This window comes from Halyomorpha halys, unplaced genomic scaffold (genome assembly GCF_000696795.3).
Source record: "Halyomorpha halys isolate HHAL.00 unplaced genomic scaffold, Hhal_1.1 Scaffold1.1, whole genome shotgun sequence".
NCBI classification, from domain to species: Eukaryota; Metazoa; Arthropoda; class Insecta; order Hemiptera; family Pentatomidae; genus Halyomorpha; species Halyomorpha halys.
In genome coordinates this window covers 2299911-2311985 of record NW_027115366.1, presented here as the reverse complement: position 1 = coordinate 2311985, position 12075 = coordinate 2299911, and the positions used below count along the sequence as shown (strand labels likewise).

General features: G+C 31.2%; 1 protein-coding gene across 1 annotated transcript in view; it reads right to left on the bottom strand.

Moving 5' to 3' along the window:
* Positions 1-391: 391 nt before the first annotated feature.
* The window catches only part of LOC106678505 (uncharacterized), a gene marked incomplete in the record, with an annotated part of 70989 nt that continues 59305 nt past the window's right edge, over positions 392-12075 (bottom strand). Inside the window, 1 exon segment of the mRNA XM_067052431.1 lies at positions 392-498. Coding sequence (XP_066908532.1) covers positions 475-498 — 24 coding nt within the window.

Sequence of the window (12075 nt, the reverse complement as noted above, 5' to 3'; positions counted from 1 at the left end):
AAGATGAACATAATCAAACTATTTGTATGGAAAATAAATAAATAAAATAACATAATGATAAAATAATATATATAATATTTACACAATCGACCTGAGGATCCCTGAGCCCACTCTATCCCCCACGTGTGAGGGGTAAAGCAGAGCTCAAGAGATCCCAGCGCGTCCCTCTCGCCGCATCACTGGTAATAAGCCAGTGGAGGCTGAGCAAGTGCGCTAAAACCTTGACAATTTTCGCTATTAGTTTCAACTATTTCCAATTTTTGCATAACCTTTCTAAATTCTCCAGACTCTGATGTGTCGACAGAGCCTCATAGCTATATTCTATGCAACAATAGAGGTCTATGTCGGCTATAAGTTTATCAGTTAATAAATTGATTAAATTATAATAAAATGTTGTTAATATCAATTTGTTTTATTTAAACTGTTATAGACAGAAATTTTACCATGACAATCCTCACAAGTTTCCTGCAGCCTTTAAAAGCACCACCTTCTTTGGCCCTGAAACAATAAAATAGAATTCCTAAGTTACATTTTTCTGTTTTATTTATATTATATAGCTAATCTTAGTTAGTGGATATGAACCCGAGTTATTATTAAAAAAATATATTATCATTTTTTTTTTTTTTTAATAATTTATTTATTGATATTTACAACTGTATACACATATATACAACAATTAAATTTGCTGTAGGTGACATAGTAACATGATAAAAACATGTGGAGAATCTACCCATTGATAGAACTCCAAAACGTTTCTAAAGGAGAAGATCTCGAGGCTATCTTCTTTTCAGACGCCTAGGAGGATTATTAGGTAATGAAGGAGAAGCAAGGTTAGAAACAAGTGGATTTGGGTGGTTGAGAAGTTTATTATGGAAGGAACAGTCTCTGGTTCTGGACAAATCGGCAACATATGGAATATTGAGGTCCTGATGGATGACTTGATTTGTGACAAAGTAAGGAGCATTAAGGATTTTACGAAGGATTGGATTCTGGAGGAATTTGATGGTTTAGTGGAGCCCCAAAGCTCAACTCCGTATGTCCAGATAATATTATCATTAAAATTATGATCTATATATTTATTAAAATTATAATCAATAGATATATTGGCAGAAGTACTTGGTTCAGAAGTCAATGAAAGCAAAACCAAGTACATGTTTCGAGAGCGCGGTAGCCACAGGGTAAAGTGCGTGGTCGAACTCCAAGGGCCAGAGTTCGAATCCGGCTGGGCAGAAAATTATTTATTTATTATTTATACACTATAGCCGTGAGTCTACTACTCTTGTGAGTTCTGGAGCCCTCCTGGGGTCCACCCAGCCTTCTAAATTGGGTAAAAATCTGGCTAACTAATTAATCCGTAATTCTGACCAAATCACCACCTTGCACAAACGTTGGTCTAGTAACAGTACTTCTTTACAAAGTGCTGAACCCCTGACCCTTGATAGGTTGTAGTGGTACAGATTTTTTAGTCAATAAGTTCAGTCAGTGATTCCAAAGCTAGAGGAGTTCGGTGAGTTGGAGGTTTTTCTTTCAAAAATGTTTAATCCTTCTCCTATCTTGGTGAGGACCTTAATTTAAAAAATAAAATATCAGCAGAAGTGAATAGACGAATCATGGCAGGTAACCGGGAGTTACATATCATAAAAAATCAGTATAGACTAAAATGACTTTATTTTAACATATTTACAAGAACTACATGTTACTGTTACTCAGTCTCTATCTTTTTACTTCTCTAACTTAACTATCTAGTCTAGAAAATATATATGAACACTTGAGAAGAGGGGGTAGGAGGAATAGTGAAATAGGAGAAGGGGTTTTGACCAATCGGATAATTTTAAGAGACTAGGTGCTATGAGGCTAGGAGCCTATGAAATTTAGAAGTAAATATCTGGAAGGGGAATAAAGGCGTGTGAGAAAGAAGCAGGGTGTGAGGCTTCTAAGAAAGGGACCATGACCTAAGACTTGTGTGTACTGACTTACATATGTTAACCATAAAATAGTTTGACTGATGCAAGTCCATTGTGAGATGACAGCATGTACCTGCCTAAGTGTCAGCCCTTGCTATTGATACTAAAGGCTTGAAAGGGCTGTTAGAAGGGTCTCTGGGCCTTCTTTGAACCTAGTTGTTTTTTTTGAGTTTTTTTTCTATAAAATTGTAAGGAGAATGTGGACATATGCAACCATATGTCTAAAGTGTCTTAGGTTCAGTTGGGCAAGGGGCAATTGTTTAAATTTATAATACCGGTTCCTTAACTCGGGCTTACTACGCAAATATAAAACTCACTGAGGTCCTCATCGACAAAAATAAGGTTATAAAAAAAGGTTAGTAAGAATAGTAATGGCATATTCTGCGGAAACATGGCCCCATTAATACTGAAAAAATCTTCTAGAGGAAAATTATTCGTAAAATTTATGGAACTGTGCTGAAAGAAGTTAATGGAGAATCCGGAAGAACTGTGAACTATAAGAGCTGTATGTATCTGGTGACATTGTACGCTTAATACGAGAATGGATAGTTGATAGGTTGTGTACGGAAGATGAATTAAGAATGCAAAAAAAGAATTCTGCTTGGATAAATGAATGGTACCAGAAAGAGAGGACGACATCGGAAACGTTGGGTTCAAGATGCGGGAAGACCTGGAAAATCTCGGGATAAGGAACTGGAAGAGGAGATTATTTGTTAGTTACTTAATATTGGCTGAACATGATATATTAAACAGGGGATTTGGATTTAGAGAGCGATGAAATAACAGCCACAGCTAGTTAACAACTATTTGTTTGCCGACGTTTCGCCCCACTTTAGTTGATAGATTTAGAAACCTTACTTTAACTTTCGAAATTTTTGAAAGCTCTCAACTCAACAAGAACCCGCATGAAGTTCTATAAAATGGGGCGAAACGTTAGAAAATATTTGTTAACTATTTTTGTTCCTTTGACCGCACCACTGACCATCTTTTTCATAATTTAAAATAATACGGTTTATAAATTATGTATAAATATAAAATATATATAATATTTTATCAAAAATAGTTCTTCTCTTTAGAAAATCCAGAGTTAAGTGCACTACTTAAGTGGACAGAATTGGAATAGTTTACATAGTCAACTTCACCAACAAAAATTTTCATTAACTCTAAGGTAGATCTACCAAGTTTCATTTTGAAATTTTAAAAACTTTAGAAAAATATGGAGAGGGTAAATTTAAATTTTGCTATGTCACCAATTTAAGTCAAAATTAAGTTATTTTGCCATTCTTCATATTACTATTAATACTTCTAATTATAACAAAGTAACATAATTGATTGTAGTTAAATGTTTAATGAGGATGTAGTTAAACAAAATAGAGTAATTTTGACTGAAATATGTGACCTTGGTTGAATTGCGAGCAAAAAGTTTTTAAATTATTGATGTGTACTATTACAGAACTTACTAGAAAATCAGTCCAAACTCCCAATTCATTACAAAAGACCGATCTACATGACTAATAAGTCGTATCTGGACATACGGAGTTGAGCTTTGGGGCTCCACTAAACCTTTGAATTCCTCTCGTGTCCAATCCTTACAGTCCAAAATCCTTCGTAAAATTCTTAATGCTCCTTACTCACAAATCAAATCATCCATCAGGACATCAATGTCCCATATGTTGCCGATTTGACCAGAACCAGATACCAATCCTTCCATAATAAACTTTCCAACCACCCAAACCAACTCGTTTCTAACCTGGCTTCTCCTTCACTACCTAATAATCCTCCTAGGCGTCTGAAAAGAAGATAGCCTCGAGATCTTCTCCTTTAGAAACGTTTTGGAGTTCTATCAATGGGTAGATTCTCCACATGTTTGTATCATGTCATAATATCACTTACAGCAAATTTACTTGATGTGTATATATGTATACAGGAGTTGAGCTTTGGGGCTCCACTAAACCACTAAACTGAACGAATTCCTCTCGTGTCCAATCCTTACAATCCGTGTAAAATCCCTCAATGCTCCTTACTTTGTCACAAATAAAATCATACAAAAAGTCCTTAATTTTCCGTATGTTACCAATCTAGTTCGAACTAAATATGATTCTTTCTATTATAAACTTCCAAAGCCTCTAATTTCTAAGCTTGCTTCCTCTTCCATTCCTGACAATCCTCCGAGACGCCTGAAAAGAAGATGGCCTCGAGACCTTCTAATGTAAAAACCTTATTTGCATGTTACCAACGGGTAGTTTCACTACATATCTATATTACGCCGTAATAAACATAATGTATAGTTGTAAATTTCAATAAAGATATAAAAAAAATATATATATTGATTTAGTGTAAATTTGTATTTAAAATTGTCCTTGAGGATGGCCGAATTGGCTGAAACGTTAGACTTTTAAATAAATAAAGAGTGTTTTGAGAGTGTATTTTAATTAAACAATAATAACCAGTCTCAAGAAAGTGAAAAGATTACATAATAATTGACAATATTTTTTTTTAATCAAGAAGCTGCTATCTAATTCAACTCCATCGTGAAAAAAGGTTTTATGATGCCAGTCTTCAGTTCTAATCAATAAATTCTTATTTTAATGTTTATTTTAGCTAATATAAACTTGTTTCCTTATAAGTTAGTCGTCTCAGTCTCGAGAAATTTATTTATGAATTTACAGTTTTCATGAGGGGAGGGGGTGTCTGTAGAGGAGGCAAGAAAGAGACTTACTAAATCTGTGTCCGTTATAAAAGTCAGCCCCCTCCCCTGCAAGGACTTTATTGAGGGGCGAGCGACCAGTGGAAGGAACTGCCAGTGGATACTTGATTTATGGCTCGCTATAAATCCAGGGAGGTAGGAACAATTCCGCCACCTAATTCTTTTCCCTCTTAGTTCATGGTGGCTGTGTCGAGTCCGCACTATGAATACCAAACACAGCTTCTCGTTTTTAACATTTTTAAAGCAATTATGTGTTTTAAAATTTAGCTTTAATTTTTTCTCATTTGAGACAGGAAAGATTTTTATTCATAGGGGAAAAACAAAAAAAAAAAAGTTATAACTGTTAACTGTTGACTCTCCTGAAATACAAGGAGATATATAAATATGATAATAATAGTATCTATATTATCATATCACTATATATTATTTTTACTATATTATTATTAAAATATTTTTATGTCTTCTTCTTGTGTTTTACGTATGCGAAGTAAAAAAAACTGTTAACGGTTTCCTCCCCCGAATTTTGTTTACTTCCGATATTCTACCACTGATTCGAATTGATCTCAACTAAGACAGATGTGTGGTCATGATTTGCTCTGTGCTTATTTATTATCATTATTATTATTAATTTTATTTGTATTTATCCTTTCTCGTCCTTTATTTAATCTCAACTTACTTCTTTATTTTCCGTTTTTTTGTATGTTAAATTTTGTTTTCTTCTTACTACTTTTAATACTATGTTTACGTTTTATTACGTTTTCTATTCATTTTTAAAAAGATCTACATTTATATTATTTTATTTCTTTCATTTTTATATAATTTTCTTTTCACATGATTTTTATTCTAACTTAATTTACCTTTTGCATTTTATCCTATTATTTTAAAATATTTTTAGTTGTTTTTGTATCGTTTTAGCCCTGGTGAAGCTCTACAAAGTGGGGCGAAACGTCGAAAAATTAATAGTTTTAAAATAAATTGTTTTCTTTTGACCGCACCTCTGATCATCTTCTTCATAATTTATAAATAAATGTTTAGTCAGAATCGATAATTTTTTTTCAAATTAAACATTAAGGAATCAATCTGGTTCGGCAAAAAGAAGTTCAACTATAGATACAAGTATTTGAAGAGTAGTTACAAATACAACCTCTTTCGGTAATTCGTAGTTGGTTCCTCAACTCCTTTTTTGCAACTACTGTAGTTGTACTTGCAGATACAACTACAAATACCATAGTTGGAAAACGGCATTGCAACTAGTGGTGTTAACTTTTGTTGTGAGTAGTTAAGATCCATAACTATAATTGTTAATAATTTTTACACCCATTTTTGAATTAAAATTTGTGTAATAATCAGACCAATTTGGACATATGGAATTGAGCTCTGGGGCTCCACCAAACCATCAAATTCCTCCCGCATCCAATTGTTACAATCCAAAATCCTACGTAAAATCCTTGATGCTCCTTATTACGTCACAAATAAACTCATTCATAAAGACCTTAACATCCCATTCGTTGCAGATTTGACCCAAACCAGATATGCGTCTTTTTATTCCAAACTCCTTAACCATCCTAACCCATTAATTCTTAATCTTTCATCCTTAACAATCCCTGATAATCCTCCGAGGCGTCTGAAAAGAAGATGGCCACGAGACCTTCTAGTTTAAATTAATGTTTGAAGTATCACCAATGGGTGGTTCCTTCCCAAGATTTTCAAGTGTATATGAAACATATTTACTTATTGTATTATTTTGTACAGTTGTAAATTACAATATATAAATAATTAAAAAAAAATTTTGTGTATCAAAAATTGATATTTCCTCTCAACCTCACGATAAAATAATATTAGGGTCCCTTTATATAATATATATTTTTATTTCTTTCTTTTTTTCTAATTTCTAACATATTAGAGTCTCTTTATTTGTATTTTTGGAGTTGCAGAAAATGGAAATCCTTTGAATTTATTTAAAAAAAAAAAAAAATTTCCATCGAATGATTTTATTAAAAACTCTTGAGAGATCAAACATCGACCAATACTTGTTATAACTGAATGTTTTAAAAGTAAGACATATATAAATATATAAGGAAAAAAGAAATAACTGGCTTGCTTATATTGGTATTAAAACGAGGAATCGAACCTTCTAAAAAGTTCTTATTTCCTCCGTTTTATTTTTCTTTAAAGAGATGTTCTCTTTGCTAAGGGGCATGAGGCAACTTTCAGGTTTGCAAATAAAACTTATCTCTCAGGGCAAGAGGAGGAAAAAGTACCATCAAAGCATAAACTTCTCTTAATTTAATATCTTAATTTATTAAATTATTATTAAGAACTAAATAATTTAAAATATAAAGAAATACAAAATATAATATTGGATGGATTACGTAATATGTTTATCCTTTACTTTCTTTTATTCCTTCTCTCATCCATTATTATTGCGAAGCTTTCTTTTAAAACTCTAAAAATCATTATTCTAATACGTAACACTAATTTATTTTTTTATATATATTTATAGTTGACCGTGCAAATTTAAATATAAGAAGATGGTCAGGGTTGTGGTCAAAAAAAGAACAAATAGTTTATAACTACTTTTATGTCCGACGTTTCACCCCACTTTGCAGGGCTTCATCAGGGCTAAAAAGATACAAAAAAAAAAAAAAAAAAGAAAACTGAGAATATTACAACAATAAGATACAATAAGGTAATTTAAGCTAGGATAAATTTTATGTAAAAATAAAGTGATAAGAAATTACATATAAATAAAAGGAAGGAAGACATAAAATAATATCAATATAAAATAAACTTGAATAAACAATGATAAGAATAAAAAATAAGTAACAATGGCAAGAGTAATTTTTTTTTTTTTTTAGATACGTAAAATATACAGTTAAAAATGTACAGGAGACGTACATAATACAAAAACAATACGGAAAAAAAATAAGAAGGTAGAGATTAAATAAACGTCTTAAAAATAAATATAAATAAAATCAATAATAATTATATTAAATGATAATAAATGAGCAAAGAACAAATCAGGAGAACCTACCTGTTCAAAGCGAAAGGTTGAACAGAAGGTGACAATGAAGCGGGTGAGTGGAGGAGTGGGGAGGAGGTGGCCAGCCATTTAACGGCTATGTTTCTATTTCAAATATGTTGCGTATACAGGAACTAGTCATAAGGATATGACGAAAATCCTTCGTAAAATCCTCAATGCTCCTTATTTTGTTACTAATAAAACCATCCATAAAAACCTAAATGTTCCTTATGTAACCGATCTAGCCCGAACCCGATATTATTCCTTCCATAATAAACTCCCTAACCACCCAAACCCACTTGTTTCTAACCTTGCTTCCTCTTCCATTCCTAGCAATCCTCCGAGGCGCCTGAAAAGAAGATGGCCTCGTGACCTTATATTGTAAACTGTTTTCAGAGTTCTACTACTCGGTAGTTTCGCTACATCCTGTATCATATCATTATGTTATTATGATCAAATTTACTTGTTGTATTTTTTTATACAGTTGTAAATATCAACAAATAAATAAAAAAAAAAAAAAAAGATATGACGAAAAAAGAAATAATAAGAGAAAGATACAGAAATATGAAATATTTTAATTTATTTTTTGGTTTTTCTGTTTTAGAGGGATCGGGGGAAAAAAAAATACATATTCGAAAACAGTATGGGAGAAAAGGAAATTAAGAACCCAAATATAAAAATCTCTTATACGACAAACATAGATGCGAATTTGGTGGATTTCTGCTGATATGTATCTACTTTTAATGTAATGAGCAATGCGCAAAATAAAGTTTTCTTTTCTTTGTAACTCCTTTCCCTACTTTTTTCGGGGATTGTATTATAAATCTTAAGTGCGTTTAACTTTTTGGGAAACTTCATCGAAATCATTCCAGACGTTTTGTGGTTCATTAGTTTGAAAAAATAACACATTCCCTAATGTGTGCCTGATTTAGCATACGTTGCATACATATTTAGCATAGATGTCGAAATGCTATAAAACTATAAAATAAAAATATGCAAATCCCAGTAATGCTTCGCTATCGCTAGATTGGAGAATGTAAAATGTATAGATTATATGAACACAATTCAAGGTCGATACAAATTTAGGTGACATCAAATATTTATATGAAAGCATATAGTTATTATATCACCGCTACAAATTTTTTAAAAAAATCTAACCAAAAAGTAACATGTTCAACACGTTTTGTTTTGCTGGGAATTTGTACCTCCATTCACATAACAGTTCTAAAAAATAACAATAAATTCAACACGACTCAAACATGTAAACGAAATGTAGGACTGGTTTAGGCCTCTGACAGCTGCACTCAACCTATTTAAACAAATAGAATCGGAGATAAATAATAAAATGTTTGAAATAATTTCTTTATTTAAAGAATTATTTCGTCCTTCGTTTCAAAGGGTGAAGGAGTCCAGCTATCTTGGATCGCAAGTAAACACGGAATGACATTTAAGCAGAAATAAATCGCAGAATTACGTCAGCGAATAAATGCTATTTCGGATTACTGAAGCAGGACTATTTCCCGTTAACACTAAGATACACATCTGACCCTGGTGATAATATTACAAGAGCCAGGAAGAATAAAAGGCAGTTATCTCACCCCAATTTTTGATTACTTTAATGAAAACTAGGTATAATTAATAGTCAAAATTGATGAGTCGGCCATCAATCAAGTATAGGTAGGGGGATTAAAAAATGGCGGCTGTTTCAAAACATAAAAAAACATGAATTTTTCATTCGGAGATCTATATCTTAAAAACTACCAACAACACTAGAAAATCTAAGATAACATTATTTAAAGAAGAGTAAATTTGCTGAAATATTGGCCCTAAATGAGCTATTTATGTAAAATAGTTCTCGAGATATAGGTTTTTAAAAAGCAAAATTTCTTAAAAATTTACTGAAAAACTTGTGGTTAGTTAATTTATCTCAGGAACTAAGTGACGTACAAATGTCTATTAGCACTCCAATTAAAGCTAGTTGAATGGACTATACAGAAGTTTATGACCTTTACCTTCGTAGGAATAGTAATTTTCATAATATTTGCTAAAATAAATTGATTCATAATTGTTCGGACAATAAGTTTGATTTATGAAAAACCTCATTTCAAAAACCATTGGACGTACAGATGTCTGCCAGCGCTCAAATTAAAGCTATTGACTGGATCAATATGTATTGAGGAGAATTTATGGCCAGGTTTGTGCTGATAGAATCTGGAGGATGAGAACCAATGATGAACTGGCAGGGCTCTACAAGAACCCGGATATTGTAAGGAGGACGGCTCCAGTATGCAGGCAAAAAATAAGAATGACCCAGGATGAGTCTGTTAGGATGATCCTGGACGAAAGAATGAGACAAGGAGAGTAGGAAGACCCCGGTTCCGATGTATCGATGGAGTGGCAGCGGATGCCAGGTCCATCTTGGGAATCCGTAATTGGATAGCAGCGGCAACCAATAGAAAGTTGAAGGAGGCCTCGACTCTGCAAGAGTTGTAGCGCCACAAATGATGATGATGATGATTTCGTCGAGCTTGCCTAATATACTCCTTTGATGATCCTCGGATGTTGTCATTACCAACGAAAGCCGATTGGATGTTTCCTAGACTCATATCTTTGGTTATAAGGAACTAAAATCACCCTCTTTCTAACTCAAAGTTTGAGATTTAAGCCTCAGGAAACATAGAATCCGAAAATAATTTTAATATTCTTTTTAACAGGCTTGTTATAATTTATTATTAATCTTTATTTTGCCCTTTCCTCCACAAGTGGGGAAACAAGCTCGGTTCGGAGTTCCTCAGGCTAATGTACAAATTGTAAATAACAATGATTGTATTTAAGATATTATTTTCCTTTAATTTATTTATTATTATTATTATTCCTTCTCTTCTATTTATTATTATGTTATGATTACATTTATATACATTTTAAATATGGTGTGAATGAGCTCTATTGTCCATATTGACATATGATAAAAAGTAATATAACAAAATAAAAATATCTATTGGCACATAACAATTTTTTTTTTTATTTGTTCATATAAGCTTAATTATTAAATACTACGATATGCTACTTTTTAGGGTAACCAATTACATAATTAGTTTAAAATGTTATTTGTGTTGTCAGATGTCAATATTTTCCCTGTCAGATGTCAATATTTAAAGGATTAATTACTAAATCTTAATAAAATAAATGATAATAATAGAAACAAAGATTAAGGCCGAAGGGTAATATTAGCGAAATAATTAACAATTAGAAATTCTATTTTTAAATTTTTTTTTGCAATTTTATACTAATTTTTTATATTGGTATGATTAACATAGTGGCTTTTATTTTTAATTTTCAATGTACTATGACCATATATAAATATCCAACGAATAAAATTTTGAGCTATAGACATTGTATACCAATTTGAATAAAAAAAATATTGCATTTTCAAAAGATTTTTATATTTAGTTTTGTATAAAGATACAACAACAATTGATATAAAACTTTTAGTTGTGTTCATTCAATTTATGTTTATCGTTAAATCTAGCACAAGCGAAGTAGTATATTAATAATATGATCCATTTATGATACAGGGTATTGATACTTCAAAAATTAAATACTCTGAACAAAAAAATTATAATTACTATATAATAAAAAAAATTATTAATGAAATTTGAAACCCTGTAAGATATTCTAAAAATTTATAGTGGTGTTGCAATTATAAAAAAGTGATGTAAAAAAAAATCATCTAATATAATTTTAAGTACCGTTTTAGCAGCTTATAAAAGTTAGTTATTAATTATTTAGAATTTAATTTTAATTTTACTATTTATAAGAATGTTATACAACAAATCAAGAAGTTTTAAATATTCTCGATATAAATTGAAAAATCAAGGCAAAATGAATGAATTATAGGAAACGAACATTGGTACAATATTGTGTATCTTTTAAAAATTTATCTATCAAAATATGTATTGGGGCTATGAATTTCTTTAGTAATTTTATTTAGTGAAGATATTCTCTCTACATTTACGAATTTAGAAACGTTCCAAATAAATAGCATCAAATACAAAATGTGTTTTTAAAAAGCGATTTATCAGAAGGAGATAAAGAGACTGGAAGTTGCCCAAGCTGCCACTAGATAGCAATACACTCCACTCTTTCTTCTAAAGAGCCTTACACGAAAATTTCATTAAACTTCAGTTTTGTAGGTCTTTTTTAATTTCAATTTAGCTAATATATTATTAAAAACTAGTAAGACGTTTAATCCTCAATGTTTAGCACTAAATTAATTTCAGCTTTAAAAATTAAAATTAAAAAATAATTGGCAATAAGTTTTAAAATAAATAATTTACTATTATGAATTTTCACTTTATGAATTATTTATATGTATCTATAAT